This window comes from Pleurodeles waltl, chromosome 4_2 (assembly GCF_031143425.1).
Source record: "Pleurodeles waltl isolate 20211129_DDA chromosome 4_2, aPleWal1.hap1.20221129, whole genome shotgun sequence".
Classification (NCBI taxonomy): domain Eukaryota; kingdom Metazoa; phylum Chordata; class Amphibia; order Caudata; family Salamandridae; genus Pleurodeles; species Pleurodeles waltl.
In genome coordinates, this window is record NC_090443.1 from 485370280 (window position 1) to 485395149 (window position 24870).

A 24870-nucleotide genomic window follows, 5' to 3' on the forward strand; every position below is an offset into this window, starting at 1 on the left:
CGGCCTGAAGGCGACCGCCCGCCAGCCCAGCGGGAAAGTCAGAATTACCGCCGCGGTCTTTCGACCGCGGAACGGTAACCTGACGGCGGGACTTTGGCGGGCGGCCTCCGCCGCCCGCCAAGGTCAGAATGAGGGCCTATGTCTGCCAGAGAGTCTGGTTGTGGGAAGAAGACTGAGAGCTCAGTGGTTTGGCTGAGATGGAAGGGGGTACCACCTCTGTAAGGAATTTCAGGATGGTTCTGAGGACAATTCAGCCGCTAAGATTTTGAAAATAGGCTCTACCAGAGTGAGGGCCAGCAATTCACTAACATGCCTTAAATATGTGATAGTAACAAGGAAACCTATGTCCAGGAAATGAATTGTAATGGGCATGAATGGAGAAGTACCAAAGGAAGGACCATGTGTCTGATAAAGACAATGTTAATGTTCCAGGTGGGAGGGTATCCTAGGTGGAATAATTCACTTGATTACTTCCAAGAAAGCTTGATGACAGGGATTTTGAATAAAGAAGTGTGTTCCCTTTTCTGAATGTAGGCTGCAATAACAGCCAGTTGGAGGAATATGGAAGTATAAGCTAGACCTGTTTTCTGTAAATGAAGAAGGCAGCAGAGAAGATACTGTATTGCAGTTTTAAGTGGGTCAGTGAACTTAGAAATGCAGTAGTGGATAATCATGTTCCACCTGCCAGCATAGCAGGAGTTTGGAGTGATCTGCAAGCTGCTTTGAGGATAGACACACCTTCTTGAGGGAGGATAAGACAGTTGAACTCTTGGGCCTCAGGAGTCATATCACTAGATTGAGTTGCTGGAGTTGGGAGGCCTGATTATGCTCTGGTTCTGTTTGAGAAGGTCAGGCCTGCTGTGGAGATTCTCATGGGGAACTGATGACATCTCTAGAGGGGTCCAGAATCATTGTTGTCTGGCTCACGTAGGGTCGACCAGGATGGTAGTGAGGGAGGTTTCCCAAAGCTTCCAGATCCCATACAGAAGAAGTGGGAGAGGGCAGCCTTGGTATTTTGCATTTTGTGCAGTGGCAGAAAGGTCAATCGCTGGAACCACCCAACGATGGAAACACAGGAATAGGACTTGTGAGTGGAGTTCCGACATGAATTTGTTGCTGCATCCTTCTGAGCAGCTCTGCAAAATTGTTGTTTATTCTTGGAAGGTACTCTGTCAGGAGGTGTATTCAATGGTGAGGAGCCCAATGCCAAATGCTTTGTGGTAGCGCTGACTGCTGTGATGAGTGCCTGCTCCGTTGCTTTTGGAGATAATACATGTCTGTCATGTTGCCTGTATTGTCTGTGCTGCACCTGGTGGAAGAAAGCCACGAGAGCTAGCTGGATGGCCAGAAGGTCATTGTAATTGATGTGGAGGTCCTTTTGTTGGGGCCACTACATGCCCGGAGTGGTGAGTTGCTGAAAATGAACACCCACCCCAAGAGCTAGCTGTATGACATCTCAAGGACTGTGGCCCAGTTCCCCATTAAACTTCCAAAGCCTTGCAGATGTTAAGTAGAAATGGTGCAAGTATTTAAATTGGATCAAATGCAGCCTATCATAATTGCCACCTCCCTAGGAGCCATAAGGGGTGGCGTCCACTCCTCCTCTGCATTCCAATGTTTTTTTCTCAAATTCCTCGTAACCTCACTGTGTTGTTGGGGAGTTAATTATCATTGTCTTATGTGTACATGACAGTTTCCCCGATAGAGGGAGGTAGAACATAGTCAACTTAGCTCCAGGGGGCTGAATTTCTGTATCTCATAAGAACCTTCAAGGTACTGGCCAATTATACTTGTATAAGTTGGAGACATCTGTAGAATTGATCATTCAGTAACCCAAGGTATCCGAAGTTTGTGAATGACTTAAGTCCTTCCTCTGATGCTACATCTCGCAAGGTGGAAATATCCAAACAGTCCCACCCTCTGAATCCGCGTAAGGCATTTATATGTGGTAGGGCGGTGCCCAACCATAGAGGGATTTGATTTGTTAGAGCATGAATCCAGCAAACCTGTTTATTTGTTGCTTTCCATGTTGTTAGAGCCATCCTGGTGGCTGCAGAGGCCCTACTAGGGAGATTCCCACCATAGATAAAATTAAACTGTGACTTGTCTGCTACTGCATACATTTCGGATGTTTATCAAGGGTCTGGTTTTGTTCCGACCTGAGAGGAAAATATCAAGCCAATTGCTACTAGCAGGTGTCTTGCCTTGTAGTATATGACTTCGGGTCTACCTTTGTTATTCCCCCCTCATATGTTGATTTACAGCATGTAAGGTATGCCACTCTGGGGTGACCAGTGTCCCGATGAATGATCTTCTTAGGGAGGTTAGCGTTTGCAGGCACTGGCATGGTAAGGTGTATGGTTAATTCTATAATGTAGAGATGATTTTGGGAAGAGTGATCATTTTCTTCAGTGAGACTTACCCCATTAAGGACAGTGATAGAGCCATCCATTTCTGTGTCTCGACAGACCATGTCTACCATAGGTGCAATGTTATCAGTGTGGGCATCTTGTTCTGTGTGAGTCAGTTGTATGCCCAGGTATCTGACACGGCCCCCAGAGATTTGTATGTTAGTGTACATGTATCCACCGGCCCAGATCTTTCATAAAATTGGTATTTCAGATGAGAAAATCTTCAATGGATCATGTTTGGCTAGGGATAGAATTTCAAATTGCCACAAACTTGCAAGCAGGTGGTTTAGTCTGGGCTCACAAAGAAACCCCTTCTTAATGGATTGGACAGAAAATATTGTACATGTATTCCATCCAATGGCATCAATTTTCAGAATGCAATGCAAAATAAGAAGGGAGTACTGCAGAGTAACCCTGATAACCCCAGCATGGGCATGTTAGCACTTGTATATGAAGCTGTGCAAAACTGCTGTCAAGTAACAGGGCAGAAATACTTCACCACCACCACGCCACCACCCACAGTCTATTTGTTTAGCAGCTGGGTTCATCAGGATTTGGAGTTCGATCAGCTGCTAATATCTGAAGAAAGTAGACGAATTCTGAATGCATCCAATGCTCCTGCAACTGTCAAACCAAACCTAGAGATGTCACCAGGTCAGTTTTTACCCTATCTCTGGCATTTGGCTGAATCGGGATTGGAGTTCACATCAACTAAAGTTTACCTAGTAGTGATATCTAGAACTTTAAGAACTTCAGATTAGCTGGCCTAAGGCTTGTAAAACAGTTCATGAAACTAATATTCAGATTATTCCCACACGTTCCCAAATTGGCTCAGGAATGGAGCTGAACACTGTTGGGTCATGTGCTCGCAGCGTTAATGCAGCCACCATTTGAAATAATTTACCAAACATCAATTCAACATTTGCCTTGGAAGACTATTCCATCCAGCCATTCCTTTGGGAAGACGGGTAAATGAGCTTCAAGTGATGTCAGTTAAAGATACATTTTTGTGGTTTTTAAAGGATACAGTTAATCTGGCAACCAAGCAAAATCCATTTAGAAAGTTCCTGCGTCGTTTCACATTAAACTGAAAATGTCATTATGACAGCTCATTATTCAATAAACAGCCTATTGACAAGGACAGTCAGATCTCATTCCACAAACACAACGGTGACGATAACGACCCTTTTTCAGGAATTCCTTTTAAAGACATTGTAAAACGGCAACCTGATGTGTAAACCAGCAGAGTCCAAAGTGGGACAGGTTGTGCTCAGAAGCTTTTCTTCTTAAGGCTGATATTCCCACCTTTCTCGGATGTGTATAGTAATGGTATGATCAGAATTCAAGCATGTGTATCTATGAAAGATCCAATGTTAACGAAGGGGAACAAGGTTACTTACCCATCCTCCTTCCCTTGTCCTGAGGCTTCCTCTTATAATATCAGTTTGTAACGAGCTAGAAAGTCTTTCAGTTGGAAGCAAAGCCTCCTATAGGGGTACAGCTAGAGGTGCTGGCCTCTCATTGGTTGGTGTGAGAATCATTTTTAATGATGTACAGAGGATGCAAATAGTTTGTTTTAAGTTCAACGTTATTTAGTTTAAATGTACACTGTTGTATTAACAGTGTGGGTTTATAATTAAAGCATGTGAATCTATGAAAAATACCAGTGCTGGAGAGTCAGAATTCAAGGTAAGTAACTTTTCTCCTTATTCCTTCATGGGAAGCTCCATTTCTCTAGGAACATTAACCCTTCTTTTTATCTTTTAAAAGGCAAAAATGAAAAATGGTTTTGGGTAGCAGTGCCTCTACGTATGGTTTACTTGCATTTTCGATTTTTTTCTAAGGCTTATGTTGTGCATTTGTATGGAAAAGTAATGTTTACTTTATAAAGGCTTTGCATTTGTTCTATTTTGGAGAGTTGTTTTTATCTTTCTTGTAAAAGATCTAGAACATGGGCAGAGATTTTTTGTTTTATGAATTTAATGAAGGTATTCATGATAGAGAAGTAGTATTACAGGCAAGTAACTTTCCTTTTGCAGGATATTCTTGATCCACAAAGTTAATACTATTACCATCTTATTGAATGCATATCTGGTGCAATTATGGTAATTTTATGTGCCATTAGTGTATGGATAGTGCCTGCTAGTGGAATAAAATGGGAATAATTCATCAATCAGTGGCTACAGTGCATTAAATTGCTCTAGTGTTGGTACACTTTTGCACCAACTATTCAGTGCAAACAATGTTTGTAGCAGCTAACAAATGCAGAAACTAAACTGACTTGAAAGTGTCATCAGTCTGTTTGATGTTAAGCACAAGGGTAATGTCATGTAAACTGATGCCCACCTCATGAGGGTAAAAGGAAAAAAAACATTGTATTTCCATTGAGAGTGACTAGTACATCAATTCTGATCGTTTTAGAACACTTGTAGCTCATATTGTATTCATTTTTTACATATCAAAAGAAGTCCTAACCTTTTATGACTGCTAATTCTGCTCAAGATATTGCCAAAGAGTTCTGTCTGATTTCTCCTCGATGTCACCAGTGATTGAAGACTTTACTATATTGGAATTTGAAGAGGGGTATTGTTGAGTGCTGAGCCTTTTATTCTTGTTCCTTCATGCCCCGCTGTTTCCTTGTTGTAAGTGGTTTAAGAGCTGTGTTTGTCTTCTGTTACAGCCTGCTGATCACATCCATGGGTCATGTTAAGTTGACGGACTTTGGCCTCTCCAAAATGGGTCTGATGAGCTTGACGACTAACCTCTATGAGGGACACATTGAGAAAGATGCTCGTGAATTTTTGGACAAGCAGGTGAGGCATTTGGAAAAGTGAAAGCCAGGTTGGAGGGGACTGCTGGGAATTTGGTGTAAAGGATATGATGGTAGGCAAAGAAGTTGGGTTGGGTAATGCCGGGGAAACTAGAGCACAGAAAGAATTGAAACGTGTGAAGGTTGAGAGTGACTGAAGAATGAAAGGGTTGTTTGCACCCATGCCAGGCATTTTCTGGATGAATTGAGTGTAGAGTCTGATCTCTTATTATCTTGCCCTATTTATAGAATGGTACACACTAATGAGCAGTGTGCAAAGCTCTGTTCTGTGGAAAACGTCATCCTCTAGGGCCTTACAGCTGTTTTCACTAGCATCAGACCCACCCCAAAGACAGACACAAGTATCTTATGTTGTTGTTCATGGTGTTTGCTATGCCAAAAACGCACCTAAGATGCATGATTGAGAGTGGGTAGTGAGTGTGAGAAGGCTGAGTATACAGTGAGTTCACTGTTTAGTTCACAGTGGATACACTGTTTTCACAACCCCTGGGCCTGTCCTCATCTCATTTCAGGTGTGCGGGACTCCAGAGTACATTGCCCCCGAAGTCATCCTGCGCCAGGGTTATGGGAAGCCGGTAGACTGGTGGGCGATGGGCATCATTCTCTATGAGTTTCTGGTGGGGTGCGTGCCCTTTTTCGGAGATACCCCGGAGGAGCTATTTGGACAGGTCATCAGTGGTACGTATTCAGGCAGGAGGAGGGGAAGAGGGGACATCTAAGGCCTCATTGTAGCCTGAGGGGCTGCATCTTCAAATGCATTCAACAATGAACATTTTACTTATTTATTTTACTTATTTTTAAATCATTTTCATTAGGGTTTCCAATATATTCAAGACCTTAGACATGCCAATCCCAAACTAAAAAAGAGAGATGAGAGAATGAGGGAAGGTAAAAAAAAACAGGAAAATGGAGCAATCGGTTGCACATATTAGTAGATAACTGCAGTTCTCATCATAAGAACAAACGCCCCTGAACTTCTTTTGGCCCCAACATTAGAAGCTAGCTCATATTCCTGCAATTCCAATAGATGTCCCTAAAAGAGAACAGCAAGCTCATGCCACCAACTAAAGATGTAACATATTATGTTTTTTCCTTGTACCCACCTGAAAGTTCTTATTTGTCTCTGCTTCAGTGAAAACATGGTATCTGTACTTGTGAGACAGCTTCAATTTGGCAGGATGTTGAGAAAAGTACAACCAGTCGCAGCATGATTGGCTCCTTTTAAATCACTGTGATTATGATTCCTAATCTGTGTGGAGCTACTGTATAATGGGAAGATTAGAACAAAGCTTGTTGTGTGACAGGTAGATGTTTCTGTCAATATCCATTATCTCCCTCTTTTGCTGGGTTCAGTTCCTCCATGGCAGTGCCTTCTATACCATTGCTCTAGGAAAGTCGGAAAGTGGGAGACTCTGTATTTGAAAGGTGTTGGATCATTTCACCCAGGGTGTTTTCACTCCCTAGCTGTTACATTATCCTTAATAGGCAAATAGTGGCTGAACACAGCTGGTCTTCAAATAACTAAATTTAAGTTTCCAGGCAAACAAAAGCTGGAATTCTACAGTCTTTACAAGTCCCCTGTATCTTACTGTTCGATGGCAGATACACATGCTGTGCACATCCCGCCATCTAGTGTTGGGCTCGGAGTGTTACAAGTTGTTTTTCTTCTAAGAAGTCTTTTCGAGTCACGAGATCGAGGGACTCCTCCCCTTTCGGCTCCATTGCGCATGGGCGTCGACTCCATCTTAGATTGTTTTTTTTCTGCCATCGGGTTCGGACGTGTTCCTTTTCGCTCTGTGTTTCGGGTCGGAAAGTTAGTTAGAATCTCGGAAAACTCGTCGGTATTGTTTGCGTTCGGTATCAGGTTAGTTACAACAGATCAACACGACTTTGGAAGAGCTCCGGTGGCCCTTCGGGGTTTTTTCGATCCCCCGTCGGGGCCTGGTTGGCCCGGCCACGTGTCTCTTCAAGGCTGATGGAACGGACCCCATTCCGCTTCTGCCCAAAATGTCACAACAAGTATCCGTATACAGATCAGCATCTGGTCTGTAACTTGTGTTTGTTTCCAGAGCACAAGGAAGATACTTGTGAAGCCTGTCGAGCGTTTCGGTCGAGGAAGACATTAAGATACCAAAGAGCGAGAAGACTGCAGATGGCGTCGGCGCCGACAGGTCAAGGGCGTTTCGAGGAGGAAGAAGAAACATTCTCCATTCAGGAGTCGGACTCAGACAAGCTTGATCCCGAAGAAACGCCGAAAACCGTGAGTAAGACGTTGAAACATAAAACTCACGAGAAGACCACAAAAGCCCAGGGGACGCCACCGCCAACAGGCCATGGCTTAACCCGAAAAATAGGAGACCGATCATCGGCACCGAAAAAGGGCACGCTTGTGTCAAAGTCATCCGACTCCGGTCGAGATACCGGCACACAGCAATCTCGGGCCCGAGACAGCGGCTCCGAGCAAGTTCGGCACCGAGACAGTGGCACTGAAATGGGTCGGCACCGAGACACCACGACGCCGAAAATAAAGAAGGTTTCGTCGGAGTCCAAAAAGGTGACCGAAAAGGTTTCGATTCCGAAACACCCAGCCTCGGAACTGAAAACAGGTTCCTACACAGAGGAACAGGGGTTGTCCTCCCAAATGCAAGGACATAAGTTCGGACAAGAACTTGAATCAATGGAGCCGGACTACACTAAAAGGAGGCTCCACATTCAAAAGGACACAGGGAAGATAAGCACTCTTCCCCCAGTTAAAATGAAAAGAAGACTTGCCTTTCAAGAAAAGGACAAGCAGCCACAGCCAAAGGTGGCAAGACAAACAACTCCGCCACCATCTCCACCACCATCAATGCACACATCACCGGTAGCCACTCCACCATTGATGCAATCCCCGACTCATACTGCAATGAGTCAAGATGATCCCGATGCATGGGACCTTTATGATGCTCCGGTATCAGATAACAGCCCAGACTGTTACCCTGCGAGACCGTCACCACCTGAAGACAGTACATCCTACACGCAGGTGGTCTCAAGGGCAGCTGCTTTTCATAACGTCACCTTGCATACAGAACCGATTGAGGATGACTTTTTGTTTAATACACTATCCTCCACTCATAGCCAATACCAAAGCTTACCTATGCTCCCTGGAATGCTAAAACACTCCAAACAAGTATTTCAGGTTAATGTGAAAGGCAGGGCAATAACTCCAAGGGTGGAGAAAAAGTACAAGCCACCGCCAACAGACCCTGTTTATATTACGCAGCAATTAACACCAGACTCTGTGGTTGTTGGGGCAGCTCGCAAGAGAGCAAACTCTCACACCTCGAGAGATGCTCCACCTCCAGACAAAGAGAGTCGCAAATTTGACGCTGCAGGGAAAAGGGTTTCAGCACAAGCAGCAAATCAATGGCGCATTGCCAACTCACAAGCACTTCTGGCAAAATATGATAGAGCTCATTGGGACGAAATTCAGCATTTCATAGAACATTTACCCAAAGAGTTCCAGAAAAGGGCACAACAAGTGGTGGAGGAAGGACAAAGTATCTCAAATAATCAGATACGGTCAGCAATGGATGCAGCAGATACAGCTGCAAGGACTGTAAATACTGCGGTAACAATAAGGAGGCACGCATGGTTGCGTACGTCAGGATTCAAGCCAGAAATACAACAAGCCGTGCTGAATATGCCTTTTAATGAACAGCAGTTGTTTGGGCCAGAGGTGGACACTGCTATTGAGAAACTTAAAAAAGACACTGATACGGCAAAGGCCATGGGCGCACTCTACTCCCCACAGAGCAGAGGCACATTTCGCAAGACACAATTTAGAGGGGGATTTCGAGGTCAACCCACAGAAGCCACAACCTCACAAGCAAGGCCCACTTATCAAAGCCAATATCAGCGGGGACGTTTTCGGGGACAATATAGAGGGGGGCAATTCCAAAAAAATAGAGGGAAGTTCCAAAGTCCCAAAACTCCTCAAAACAAGCAGTGACTTACACGTCACAAATCCCCAACACATAACACCTGTGGGGGGGGAGACTAACCAAGTTTTACAAACATTGGGAAGAAATAACAGACACTTGGGTCCTAGCAATTATCCAGCATGGTTATTGCATAGAATTTCTCAAATGCCCTCCAAACGTCCCACCGAAAACACACAATGGGGGTTATTCCAACTTTGGAGGAGGTGTTAATCCGTCCCAAAAGTGACGGAAAAGTGACGGATTTACCACCAGCCGTATTACGAGTCCATTATATCCTATGGAACTCGTAATACGGCTGGTGGTATATCCGTCACTTTACCGTCACTTTTGGGACGGATTAACACTCCTCCAAAGTTGGAATAACCCCCAATATGTCAAAAGAACACATGGATCTTCTAGGACTAGAGGTCCAAGCGTTGCTACAAAAAGGAGCAATATAATTAGTACCAATTCAACAGAAAGGAACAGGAGTTTACTCTCTGTACTTTCTTATACCCAAAAAGGACAAGACTCTAAGACCTATATTAGATCTCAGAACATTAAATACCTACATCAAATCAGATCACTTTCACATGGTGACATTACAGGACGTAATCCCACTGCTCAAACAACAAGACTACATGACAACACTAGACCTAAAGGATGCATATTTCCATATACCGATACATCATTCACACAGAAAGTACTTAATGTTTGTATTCCAAGGGGTACATTACCAATTCAAAGTGTTGCCATTCGGTATAACAACTGCGCCAAGAGTTTTTACAAAATGCCTGGCAGTCGTAGCTGCACATCAGAAGGCAGCAAATACATGTGTTCCCGTACCTAGACGATTGGTTAATCAAAACCAACACGCTAGAACGGTGCTCACAACACACAAAGTATGTCATAGAAACCCTCCACAAACTAGGTTTCTCAATCAACTACACAAAGTCACACCTTCAGCCGTGTCAAACACAGCATTACTTAGGGGCGACAATCAACACAACAAAAGGGATTGCCACTCCAAGCCCACAAAGGGTACAGGCATTTCACAATGTAATACAGGCCATGTATCCAAAACAAAGAATACAAGTCAAAATGGTGATGAAACTCCTAGGCTTGATGTCCTCATGCATAGCCATTGTCCCAAACGCAAGGTTGCACATGCGGCCCTTACAACAGTGCCTAGCATCACAATGGTCTCAGGCACAGGGTCAACTTCTAGATCTAGTGTTGATAGACCGCCAAACATACACCTCGCTTCAATGGTGGAACAATATAAATTTAAACCAAGGGCGGCCTCTCCAAGACCCAGTGCCACAATATGTAATAACGACAGATGCCTCCATGATAGGGTGGGGAGCACACCTCAATCAACACAGCATCCAGGGACAATGGGACACTCAGCAAAAACAGTTTCACATAAATCACTTAGAACTACTGGCAGTATTTCTAGCGTTAAAGGCATTTCAACCCATAATAAGCCACAAACACATTCTTGTCAAAACAGACAACATGACAACGATGTATTACCTAAACAAACAGGGAGGGACACACTCAACACAGTTGTGTCTCATGGCACAGAGAATATGGCATTGGGCGATTCACAACCACATTCGCCTAATAGCACAATTTATTCCAGGGATCCAGAATCAATTAGCAGACAGTCTCTCTCGGGATCAACAACAGATCCACGAATGGGAGATTCACCCCCAAATACTGAACACTTACTTCCAAAGTTGGGGAACACCACAAATAGATCTATTTGCAACAAAAGAAAACGCGAAATGCCGAAACTTCGCATCTAGGTACCCACAAGATCAGTCTCAGGGCAATGCGTTATGGATGAGTTGGTCAGGGATATTTGCATACGCTTTTCCCCCTCTCCCACTCCTTTCATATCTGGTAAACAAGTTGAGTCAAAACAAACTCAGACTAATACTAATAGCGCCAACTTGGGCAAGACAACCTTGGTACACAACACTACTAGACCTCTCAGTAGTGCCTCATGTCAAACTACCAAACAGACCAGATCTGTTAACTCAACACAAACAACATATCAGACACCCAAATCCAGCATCGCTGAATCTAGCAATTTGGCTCCTGAAGTCCTAGAGTTCGGACTCTTAGACCTTACACAGGAATGTATGGAAGTCATAAAACAAGCTAGAAAACTTACCACTAGACATTGCTATGCAAATAAGTGGAAAAGATTTGTTTATTACTGCCATAATAATCAAATTCAACACTTACACGCATCTGCCAAAGACATCGTAAGGTACTTACTACATTTGCAAAAGTCAAAGCTAGCTTTTTCTTCCATTAAGATACATCTTACCGCAATTTCAGCTTACATGCAAATTACGCACTCAACTTCACTATTTAGGATACCAGTCATAAAAGCGTTTATGGAAGGCCTAAAGAGAATTATACCACCAAGAACACCACCAGTTCCTTCATGGGACCTCAACATTGTCTTAACACGACTCATGGGTCCACCCTTTGAGCCCATGCACTCTTGTGAAATGCAATACCTAACATGGAAAGCTGCATTTCTAATTGCCATTAGATCTCTAAGAAGAGTAAGTGAGATTCAAGCATTTACCATACAAGAACCATTTATTCAAATACACAAGCATAAAGTAGTTCTACGGACAAATCCTACATTTTTACCAAAAGTCATATCACCGTTCCACTTGAATCAAACAGTAGAATTACCAGTGTTCTTCCCACAGCCAGATTCCGTAGCCGAAAGAGCACTACATACATTAGACATTAAAAGAGCGTTAATGTACTTCATTGACAGAACAAAACAAATTCGGAAAACAAAACAATTATTTGTTGCTTTCCAAAAACCTCATGCAGGAAATCCGATTTCCAAACAAGGCATTGCTAGATGGATAGTCAAATGCATTCAAACTTGATATCTCAAAGCAAAATGAGAACTGCCTATTACACCAAAGACACACTCGACTAGAAAGAAAGGTGCTACCATGGCCTTTCTAGGAAATATTTCAATGACTGAAATATGTAAGGCAGCCACATGGTCTACGCCTCATACATTTACCAAACACTACTGCGTGGATGTGTTAACAGCACAACAAGCCACAGTAGGCCAAGCACTATTACGAACTTTGTTTCAAACAACTTCAACTCCTACAGGCTGAACCACCGCTTTTGGGGAGATAACTGCTTACTAGTCTATGCACAGCATGTGTATCTGCAGCTACACATGCCATAGAACGGAAAATGTCAATTACCCAGTGTACATCTGTTCGTGGCATGAGTCGCTGCAGATTCACATGCGCCCACCCGCCTCCCCGGGAGCCTGTAGCTGTCTCGAAGTTGATCTTGAACACTTGCAAATTTCTAAATATATCACTTTAAACTACATTATGCACATACATATTCACTCCATTGCATGTGCACTATTACTATAATACACAACTCCTACCTCACCCTCTGTGGGGAAAACAATCTAAGATGGAGTCGACGCCCATGCGCAATGGAGCCGAAAGGGGAGGAGTCCCTCGATCTCGTGACTCAAAAAGACTTCTTCGAAGAAAAACAACTTGTAACACTCCAAGCCCAACACTAGATGGCGGGATGTGCACAGCATGTGAATCTGCAGCGACTCATGCCACGAACAGATGTACACTGGGTAAGTGACATTTTCCATCTTGTTTCAGCTTGATATAGAGTCCTCCAGGGAGACAGTCTTCCCCACTTACGTCTGTACTGTACCCTGTGTTTTGAGTAGTTGCCTGGTGTTTGGACAAAATAATGAGTTAAGAATATTCTGTGGACAATATATTGTTTTAAGAATATCAAGGACAACAAAATCATGAAGGTACGTTTCTATGGGTAATCAAAGTTTTTCTATACTTAACTCCACATATATGTATCTTCAAGGTACATAGTTGTGAAGTTACGAATAGTAAATCTATACTCACAAATAGTAAATCTATACTTACCTATTTGCACTTACCTTCTCAATATTTTGGTCCTCAAACGTTTTGACACAATATTCTGTCCACATGATATTTTAGCTTCGATATTCTATCAAACAACTATCTGCTGATAAGTCAAGACCTTAATGGCTTCAAATTGAGGTTATTTTTCCTTTCATGTCTGTGGTGGTATGAGCCATCACCTATTTAAGCTGAGATCACTAACTCAGTGCCAATATTACCCTACAAGATTGCCTCAAAGAGAATATTTCTCTCTTGCTTTTTGTTTTATCCTATTCAGGAGGCATAATCATCTATATTTGCCAATATACTTCAAGTAGACCAAAGGAGGTGAATTACAAGGACCTCCTTTTTAAGGCTGCCATCCACTAGACCCTCCATGGGTAGATGTTTTACAGGAAGTTGCAGACTCTGTGAGCCATCTCCCTTCTCCAAGCCCATGTCACAGCCCTCTACAGCCTCCAGGGGTGCTCCTCATTGGTTCCGGTACGCCATCTGGCATTCTGGAAGACCAGTGCAGCTGCCTTTGTGGTCATTAAGTTTTTGAAATAGCCCTCTTTGAAATGATCCACCCAAGACCTACCCTCTCCCAGCAGCAAGTCCACTTCATCCCCTTATTGCAGGTGGTAGACAAAGAAAAGATTGCCTGCACAGAGCTCAGGTGCACTACAGCCTTCTTTGTCTTTGCCAGTCTGCTCTACAGATCCCAGCTGCTTCAACAGCCTGGACAAAATAATTTATATGTCGTACACATATATTTCACAAGAACATTCTAACAAAATATGTGTAGTGTAGTGGCAAACACTGGAAAGCTTGCCCATTACCTTCCACCACGTCATAAGGTTCTTTGTGCAGATTATTTTAATGAAAAGTGCGACCAAAGTATTTGTTATTATGTTTATCTGCATTTCCTACATTTTGTTTCCAAAAGTGCCTCCACGATTGAATCAGCTGGATTTCTTGTTTTGACACAGTACCCTTCTGCAGTGTCAATAATTTGTCCCTTGTAATTAAAAAACTGTTTTAAAGCAATCGTTTTTCTGTTTTTCAGTCACTGATAACAGTGAGTCCCTTTAATTATTTTAGGAGTAAGACTGGTCTTTGATTTTTCTTTTGGTTTCGTATATGGTCCACAATTCCCTGTTGCTGTGACCTTCAGCAGTGTTTTTTCTGTGTCATACTATGACATATTCTTAGCAACAACAGTATCTTTCCGACCGTCTGGCAAATTGGGCTTGAGTCATGATCAATCAAACCTGGTCTTTCTTATTTGTTTGAGTTAGACATTATTTGCTTCATATACACCAGTAATAAGCATCACTGGAGATGGTGCCTGTTTTGCCTACCCCCTCTCCAACCTAGCCTCATGGTCACAGCCAGGATTTCGTTCATGTGTCATAAGATAAAAACATTTGTTATTTCTGTTGTAGGTAAGGTACTGCTCACCTAGTTACATTCTGAAAAGTCTTCTCTGACTGTAGGAGCTGCATTTCTCCAGAATTGGGTCTTTCACAGATTCACATCCTTTTTACATTCTCCATTGTCAAGCTGGGAGTCCAATTGTAACATTTCCATAACAGCACAACAAAAAAATAATTTATAAACAATTTGGAAACCATACACTCTAGTAGCTCTGTAACCTAATCAGATAGTACCCAAAAGTAAACCAATGGGATGGGAGTGCACTGATTTTTACCGCACGTCGTGTGGAAAGGAGTCCCTCTCAGATTCTTCTTAACCCAGAATTTTGCTCAGTATTCCAAATCTATTGATTATTTCTCAGGCATTCTTCACATCTAGTCATTGGAAATCAGGTTTTGTGGTTTTAAGAACATCTTTCCATTAATGACAATAACTGAATTGCCAAAGAAAGCTTCCTTAGGGCACATGCCTCAAATGGGAGGAAGAGTTTTGTTGTGGATGAACCACACTGTCTGTTTTTACTGCCTTCACTCACAACATAAACTAAAGGAATAAAAAACAATGTGTGATATTCTCTTCAAAACCCTTGATGACAGGGTAGGATGTTTGCCTAGGTGTTACCAGAAAAAGAAAGTAGTATTATATCAGAGTCATTTTGAGACAAGGACTAAATTTGAGAGTCCACCAATCAAGCGACACCACCCTCTAGAACACTCCTGAGAGAAGCTCCAGTGCCTTATATTTTCAAAGCCCCAGTGCCTACTCATAATAATAATAATGATAAGAGAGGTAACAGGTAGGTGGGTGGGTCACATGTGAATCTAATTAGGATTCCAATACTGGAGAACTACAGTTACAGGTAAGTAACTAATTTTCTTACTCCAGTATTGGAATTTTCATAGATTCACATGCTTGAATCAGAGTAGTAAGCAGTAGTGATGCACATTGTTGTATAAACTATGAGTGCTTAAAAAGAATATGAACAAGATGTTTGAGCAAATATACATACATAAGATAGCCCAAAATACAACTGCTTAAACTTGTTATCAGAAACCATAACATATATCAACTTTTCTGTTTTAATATATTTTAAGAAATACAATGTGTATAACTAACCTTAAGATGGTGGGATGGTAGAGATAGCTCACCTTTACTGGAAAAGATGTCTTAGGACCGCTTGGCCCACAGCTACTTCCCCTTGAAGATCTGCATCAAGGCAGTAATGCTGTGTGAATGTATGGCAGCTCTTCCAGATTGCTGCCCTGCAAATGTCCTGGAGTAGTTCCCTTGCAGACAGTTTAGTGGATGTTGATACCGCTCTGGTAGAGTGAGCTCAAACAGAAGTTTGTAACGTTTTGCCTGCTGCTTGGTGGCAAAACACGAATCACTGCTGAAATCCACTTTGCGATGCTTTGCTTGGAAACAGGTCAACCCTTCTTAGGTGCACTGTAAGCTACAAACAATTGACTAGTCTTGCGAAAGGATTTGTTCCTGTCCAAGTTGAACTTTATACACCTTTTCACAGCTAATGAATGAAGAGCCCTCTCTGCTGGCGTTGTAGGATTTGGGAAGAATGTCTTTAGGATAAGCAGTTCACTGATATGAAAGTCCGAAGGAACATTGGGAATGAGTTTTGGGTTTGTACGTAGAAGTATTCTATCTTCTCTAATTTGTAAGAACGGTTCTTGGATAGTCAGTGCTTGGGTCTCACTGGCCCATCTGGCTGTTAGAGCCAATACAAGAGCTTCCTTCCATGAGAGAAATGTCAAAGTAACTCTGTGGATCATCTTGAATGGCTGTTTTATGAACCGTGCAAGGACTATGTTGAGATTCCAAGAAGGATGAGGAGGAGGTCTGAAAGTTGGAAGACTCTGAATAGGCCCTTTAGAAATTGTTTGATGATTCTGGAGGACCACAAAGGGGATGAATTATATGAACATCTAAACAACGATATGGCTGCTAAATGAACCCTAATGGAGGAATGAGCCAGGCCTGAACATACCAGATGTAACCGATATGGTAATATTTGTTCAGGTGAGGATGATATAGAATGTATCTGCTGTTGTTGGCACATAGAAAGAATCCTTTCCACTTACAAGAGTAAGTTTTGTTAGTACTGACTTCTCTGGCCCTGGAGAGGATATCCTTGCTCTCCAGAGGGATGTCTAGATGTGCAAACTCATTGTGCTCAGGAGTCATGCTGATAAGTGCAGGGATTTTGGATCCGGGTGCAGGACTTGCCCTTTGTTCATAGTCTGGAGATGTGGAAATACCTTCAGTGGGATGTGAGGTTTCAGCTGAGAACAGGAGATGCTCTGTGAACCAATACTGTTGAGTCCATGTGGAGGCTGTTATGAACAGCTTGCAGGGTTCTATCTTCATCTTGGTGAGAACCGCTAGAATCAGGGGAATGGGTGGAAAGGAGTAGGCAAAGATTCCATACCATGCCATCGAAAACGCATTCCTCCATGATCCCTGTTGGTGATGCCAGCTTGCGTCCAAGTACGGGAATACTTGGTGTCTTTGTCTCCTTAACAATGAGCCGTAGCCACTGGTGCTAGGCACTTCGAAAATATCCTGGGGGCTGATTTTGGACCGAATGGAAGAATTGAAAACTGGTAGTGGCTGCCGCCTACCACGAATCTTAGGAACTGTCTGTGGGAGGGGTGGATTGGGATATGAAAATGTGCATCCTTCAGATCTAGAGTGGACAGATAGTCTCCATGGTTTAAATGGAGGAGGATGTCCTGCAGAGTTACCATGCAGAATGATTGTTTTTTCAGATCGATGTCCAAATCTCTGAAGTCGAGGATAGGTCTCTAGTCTTTCTGGAATCTGGAGTAGAATCGTTCCCCCCTCCCCCACTGGGATTGTGGAACTTTCTCTATTGCCCCTTTGAGACTTATTTTGTTGACCCCCAGTTTGAGTTGGTGGAGATACTTGGGAAAATATTTGTGAGGCGGATTGCGAGGTGGCATTTGAACAAACTCTATTCTCTGTCCAAATTGAACCTGTTGCAAGACCCATTGGTCTGATGTTATGGATAGCTACCACTGGAGAAATGACAAGACCTTACCCCCAAGTTTGAAGTGTGATGGGATGGGGATAGCCCAACCCCTGGATCGATCATTGTTTGCAGGCTGAGTCTTTTCCTTGGTTAGCCGGTTTTCCTCTATAGGCAGTTCTACTGTAGGCTGCTTGTGGCGGCTGCCTGAACTGGTGTTGAAATTGTTCGGAGGTAGTGTACGAGGAGTATCTGTGTTGTTGATAACCTCCCCTATATGAAGGTATTCCTCTTTCTCTTGTACCTCAAAAGGAGGGCTTTCTGAATTGTAGCGTTCCCAGTGACTTGGCTGTCTCTTTATCATTCTTGATTGCTTGAAGAGATTCATCCACATGTTTCCCAAATACCGCTTATGAATCAGAAGGAAGGTCTAGGGTTTTATTTTGTACCTCTGGGCAAAAGGATGTGACCTTTAGCCAGCCTTGTCTTCTGAGGACAGTGGCTCCTTTCAGCTGACTAAATGTAGTGGTGGCAATATGCATTGTGCGGTCAATAATTTCTGTGGATGTGCGCACTCCTGTAAGATTTTTCTTGCTTCCAGCTTAGTTTCTTCTGGTAGCTTGTCGTTGTATGGGGCGATGTCAGCCCATAGTTGCCTGTCGTATCTTCCTATGACAACCAGAGAATTAGCAGCTCTTACAGTTAGACTTAACATTAAGGAGAATCGCTTGCCACTGTTATCTAACCGCCTCTTTTCCTTGTCAGGAGGCGCTGTAATTGGCGTGGAAGGATTTTTGGATCTCTTTTGGGACCCTTGTGCTGTCGCCGAATCTGGATGAGGGTGACCCGTTAAACAGGGAGGGCCATCCTCTGGCGCAATATATTTGTTATCCAAATGCAGGAGTACTGCTGTGACTGTTGCTGGATTCTGCATAACTTTCAAACCTTCCTCCCTTATATGACTGACTATAGGCATGGAGCGCACAGACCTCTGGAACGGCTCCTTGAAGTTGTGCAGAAAACAATTCATTTGCTTGGATATCATCGAAAGTGTGAATCTTTTGGCAGTCCTTAAAAGCAAATTGTGAAATCATCTGATGCCCTCTGGAAGTGAGTCCACCTTCAAGGATGAAAGAGATGATGGAGTTAGGAGAACATAATCATCCCATTCTGTGTGATCGTCTTGTAGCTCACCTCCTCTTGTTCTTCCTCTGAGGTGTCCATGTCCTGCAAAGAGGCTGTAGAAGGTGTATGAATAGTACCTAAAGACAGTGTATGAATAGTAGCCAAGGGTAAAGATGTAGGCCTCTGTAGTGGGTGGTCACTTGACGCGTTGGAGATCTTACAGACGTAGTTGACTGAGATGCAGTTTCACCAGCGGTGGCAATCTTTTCTGATAATCTGCCAACATGACCTGTTAGTCTGGCATGTAGACCATTCCCAATCGATATGGTGGTCCCTGAGATGTGAAGCATTGTGGATCACAGTCATAGTGTCAGAGAGACCAGATCCTCGGGGCCTGCGCACGTTCCCAACATGTCCACCACTGGACAGCTCCAAAGCTCCGATAGAAATACCACAGAGCCTGAGAGAGTCCAAGTGGGGGAAAAGGGGATTAGGTAGGGAACAGCTTCGAAGGAGACCTGTAGGAAGCAAAAGGTTAAACAACACAATGGGGGTCATTCTGACCCTGGCGGCCGGTGGCCGCCAGGGCCACCGACCACGGGAGCACCGCCAACAGGCTGGCGGTGCTCCCACGAGCATTCTGACCGCGGCGGTTCAGCCGCGGTCAGAAGCGGCAAGTCGGCGGGCTCCCGCCGACTTACCGCTGCTCGGGGGAATCCTTCATGGCGGCGGAGCGCGCTCCGCCGCCATGAGGATTCTGACAGCCCCTACCGCCATCCTGTTCATGGCGGGAAACCCGCCATGAACAGGATGGCGGTAGGGGGTGCCGCGGGGCCCCTGGGGGCCCCTGCCGTGCCCATGCCAATGGCATGGGCACGGCAGGGGCCCCCGTAAGAGGGACCCGCAAAGTATTTCAGTGTCTGCCATGCAGACACTGAAATACGCGACGGGTGCAAACTGCACCCGTCGCACCCCTGCAACTACGCCGGCTCAATTCTGAGCCGGCGTCCTCGTTGCAGGGGCATTTCCTCTGGGCCGGCGGGCGCTCTTTTGGAGAGCGCCCGCCGGCCCAGAGGAAATGTTAGAATGGCCGCCGCGGTCTTGTGACCTCGGTGCGGTCATTTGGCGGCGGAACCTTGGCGGACGGCCTCCGCCGTCCGCCAAGGTTAAAATCAGGGCCAATGTCAAGATATAATCACATTGACTTTCAATGGTTCTAAGAGGTCTCATACTGTAACCATGGATAACCTAAGAAGTGACTATAGCTAGACCTCAAGATATCTAGGTACCTGGAAAAAATCAAGAATGGGTTAATACAATGTTTCATATGAGCTTTTCATGAAATATCACATACTGTCTAGAATACAAGAACCTTCTAGAATAATATTTCAGAACAAACATTGCATTTTTACATGAGGACAAAAGGCTATCGGAAACATTCCCTGGAAAACAATAGGAATTGTACTAGGAACTTAATATGCACAAAGAATGTCACAATTTGAATTAAGCATCTTCACAGGAAATCCAAAACCTCTGGATAAATATGTGCACCTCAACAAACACAGCACACCAAAGTTTTAAATGCCATGAAATGATCGCGCACACTGTTGCCGATCTGAACGTCAAGTTTTACATGCTGGAAATGAATCGCGCACACTGCCGATTCGAACAAGAATATACAACTGCCATGAAATGATCGCGCACAATGTTGCCGATCTGAACGTCAAGTTTTACATGCTGGGAATGAATTGCGCACTCTGCCGATTCGAACAAGAATATGCAAATGCCATGAAATGATCGCGCACCCTGTTGCCGATCTGAATGCCAAGGTTTACATGAGAGCAATGAATCACGCACTCTGCCGATTCGAACAAGAACATGCAAATGCCATGACATGATCGCACAAGCTGTTGCCATCTGAATGCCAAGGTTTACATGAGAGCAATGAATTGCGCACTCGGAAAGTTTCACAAGTAGGCCCAAAACTCTAGAGTCTTTAAGAACGGGGTCGAGGGCCCAGCCCGACCTCCGCCTTACCGCCCTGCTCAAGGATCACCAATATAATGTGGGGCAGGCCTGGAACATCAAGGTAGGCCTCCGGAACAGGAACTCAGGAAGTTGCTGCTGCTCTGCACTGGGACCTCTGAATAGTGAGCACGTGGAGCTGGGCTGGCTCCCTTATATAGAGTCTGGTCCAGCCCACAAACCACACCCAGTCATGCGGCAGGGAAAGCTTCTATAAGGTCCTAGAAAGGGACCACACCCTAACACACTCAGTAAGCCTGCAGCAATACCTTGCAAATGAACAGTTATTGCAAACATCATTAATATTTTTTTTCAAGGTTAAACTCTGCAATACAAAAGGTTAACATACTGCATATAAACACAATGCATGAATTATGCTCTTGCATAAAGACTGGGTTTTTGCATTTTTGTCGCCCATAGAGCGCGCACTGTCCTGATGTTGACACATAGTAGTATTCTTCCGCATCATCCTGATATTTTACATTCAGTTGAGAGGGACTATGCGCTGTTCCATAGGGTCCCTCATCATCAGAATCCTCATCTCTTTATCTTGCTTGGGGAAGTATACTCCAATGTTAATTTCTCTTGCCTTTTTTTCCTTTTTTTCACTCGTCGACGGGATCGTCGATGGTGCTGACGAAGAGGACGTCGACGGTATAGCAGGTGTACTAGTCATCTGTGGAGTGACTGCGGTCGACGACACAGAGGAGATTTTTATCATGGACGGCTTAGAGGTTGAGGTCACCGCTGGTGACGTCTTCGGAAAAGAGGATGATTTATAAGCGATGGTCACCGTCAGCTTTAACAACGACAGTGATGTGTAAGTTTTCGTTGTCGATGATGTTGCAGATGATGCCCTCATCGATAGTGGCTAGCTCGTTGTCACTGCTGTTGACGGTGGGGAAGTCGTCGTCAGTGCTGCTGATGATGAAGCTGTCATCGATGGTAGGGAAAACTTCATCAGTGCCGTCACTGACAAATATGTCGTTGATGGTGGGGTCCTCATCGACGGCCTATCGACAGGTGAAGTAGAGGAAGACTTCTTGAATTCATGAGACACATTAAGAAGTGGTGCAGGAGGCTCAGATGAGGATTTTTTAACCCTGTCCGGCCCTTTTTTCTGTCCTTAGATCAATGATAGCTGTTATGAGGAGATGAAGAAGGGCTGCGGCCTTTATAAGACCCTGAGGCGGTCGTTTTGTAGGCCTTTCTTGGCTGTTCTGAGGAAGGTCTTCTCTGAGGTGATCACTCTCTTTTTGTTACCTTTTAGAAGAGGAAGATGGGTCCTCATGCTCAGAATCTGAAAATGGATGTTCTCTAGTTTTAAGTTTCTGCAGTCAAATTAACAGCCTGCCGATTCTGTCCCTCAGAGTTTTGGAGAAAAAGGTACAACACACCTTGTAATCCTTTGTGCAGTGGTCCAGGTAGAGGCAGTAGATACAATTCTGATGTGGATCCTCAAAATGTAAACTGTTTTTTACCCCAAGTTTTACAGGGTCTGAATAGACTCTTCTTTTCCTTGTCAGACATGGTGACAGTCTTCTGAGAAGATATATAGGTAAGAACTAAAGGCAAAAAAAACCTTTAGAACTCAGATGAAATTAGGAAGAATTTTCTGAATAGCCGGAAAACAGAGAAAAGCTGAGCAGGGCTCACTGAAGACTCCCTAGCATGACGTGTGGTAGATAATCTGAGGCACTGGAGCTACTCTCAGGAGTGTTCTAGTGGGTTGGGTGCCTGGTTGGTGGATTCTCAAATTTAGTCCTTTTCTCAAGGAATACTAAACTAAGGGGCCTGGGGCCTCTGAGTTTAGGCCTATTTTAACACTACTTTATAAAGGTACTGGGGACTCCCATCTCGACAATGGGGAATGATTCAAGCATGTGTATCTACGAAAGTTCCAATACTGGAGTAATAGTGACACCTTTGTCATCGACTCTGTTGACCATCGAGCCAACTGTCTTCATTCCACCCATCAGTGAGCCACTATTGACAGCAGTATCAACAGTTAAACACATCAACTCCTCACTGATACCTGGCTCACCAACAAAAATGCAGACGCCAAAGCCAGCTCTTGTCCTGTTGATGACGAAGTCACCAACATCAAAATGTTGAGAACTGTAGACAGCTCTTCTACTGACATCTGCCCCGTCAGCAACAGCTGCGGTGATGACCCCTCCGTCAATGAAAACAAAAAGAAAGAGTGTGCCGTTCTTTCTGGTTCCAGCAAAGAAATCCTTGCTTCCAGAAGGTACTTCACCAAATATGGTTCCATCCCACTGTGGGTGCAGGGACCCCTACAATTGTACACCTCAAAATATTACCTCGACAGCATGGCCACTCGTAGAATAATCAGAGAAGCTGTTAAACCTCAATTTCATGAGGCAATGCGTCCGAAGATAAGGCGCGTTACAGTATATCAAAAGGGCTCTCAGATTCTCCTAAATAGAACAGTACAGAATAATGTGCAAATCAGAAAAATTCCAAGTCCCAGGTGAGCAGCAAAATCAATGAGAAAACGGAAGGCATCTCTACTAGCATCGGAAGGCCGTGGAAGCTATGGCCTCTCCCTAAAATCTGGGGTTTACAAATCATCATGGTGAGAACAAAGGAATTACACTTTTAGCAAAGCTGGCCACCGTTTTATAAAACAACATGTTGCCTTACCATCTGAGTGCTATACCACTATATGAATATTGATTCTGCCTGCTCTATGCTGATTTCAGTGATGGAGGACAAGCTAGTTACTACAACATCAAACCATTGTGAGTGAATGCAATACAGTAAGCTAACGGAAGGACCTTGAAAATCCAACATTACTAGTCTGTTTTGGAAAGTTCTTTTCAGAACAGGAAGAACAATGTAAATGGAAATAAATATATATGTATCTGCTTGACTGCATGCTACAGAAATAATGAACAGAGAAAATGCAAGAGAATACATCCATTTTGGTTGAGGCCGTGTTAACAAAAGTCATTAAACCACATTTTAACAAGACATAGCAAAATTGTTTCAAATTCTGTAGCATTATGTCAGTTAATGCATGTAAATTTGAAAGGGAATCCACATTCTGTTTGTTGTTAATAACGCACAATATATAAAATATTTACGAAGATTCTTCTAATTTAAAGCCTTCAATGGTCAGTGTTCCATAAGACGTCATGATTTGCATTGCATGATGTGGAACTATTATGCATGGTCTCTGCCCCATTCCTCACACAAGGGAATGCCATATCAGCCCTCACTACATCCACCAGCTCCACAACTAGAATCAATGCAGCATCAGCAACTCTTCAACATACATCACCTCGGCAGCCACTACATCCCTTACCTTCATCAGCGGAAATCCCAGATAGACAAATGAGGAAGGAGAGAAAGGAATGCTCTTAGAGACACCAGGACAGATGAACAGAGTGGCGATACAGTGTGACCATATGCCACTCCATGCAGACTTGCCTCTAGATTATGTCGCATGTTTCCATTCTCTGGATGAAAGAGTGTCAAAGTCATTGGGCCATATTTAGACTTTTTGACGCACAACTGCGCTAACGCAGTTTTGCGCCCAAAAAATTAGCGCCGGCTAACGCCATTCTGAAGGGCCATGCGGGCGCCGTATTTATTGAATGGCGTTAGCCGGCGTTAGCCGACCGGCGCTGCCTGGTGTGCGTGAAAAAAAACGACGTACACCAGGCAGCGCCGGCGTAGGGAAAAATGGCGTTTGGGTGTCCAAAAATGGGGCAAGTCAGGCTGAGGCAAAAAAATCGTCTTAACCCGATTTGCGCCATTTTTTTTGGGCGCCCAGACGCCATTAACATGACTCCTGTCTTAGCAAAGACAGGAGTCATGCCCCCTTGCCCAATGGCCATGCCCAGGGGACTTATGTCCCCTGGGCATGGTCATTGGGCATAGTGGCATGTAGGGGGGCACAAATCAGGCCCCCCATATGCCACAAAAAAAAATTAAAAAAAATACTTACCACAATTTACCTTTTCTTCCCTGGGATGGGTCCCTCCATCCTTGGGTGTCCTCCTGGGGTGGGCAAGGGTGGCAGGGGGTGTCCCTGGGGGCAGGGGAGGGCACCTCTGGGCTCATTCTGAGCCCACAGGTCCCTTAACGC

General features: G+C 44.1%; 1 protein-coding gene across 1 annotated transcript in view; it reads left to right on the forward strand.

Annotated features, from left to right (window-relative positions):
• Positions 1 to 24870, forward strand: part of MAST1 (microtubule associated serine/threonine kinase 1) — a 696806-nt gene that overhangs the window by 430922 nt on the left and 241014 nt on the right. Inside the window, exons 15-16 of the mRNA XM_069231862.1 lie at positions 5092 to 5224; positions 5754 to 5919. Of these exons, the coding sequence (XP_069087963.1) occupies positions 5092 to 5224; positions 5754 to 5919 (299 nt within the window). The remainder of the gene's footprint in view (positions 1 to 5091; positions 5225 to 5753; positions 5920 to 24870) is intronic.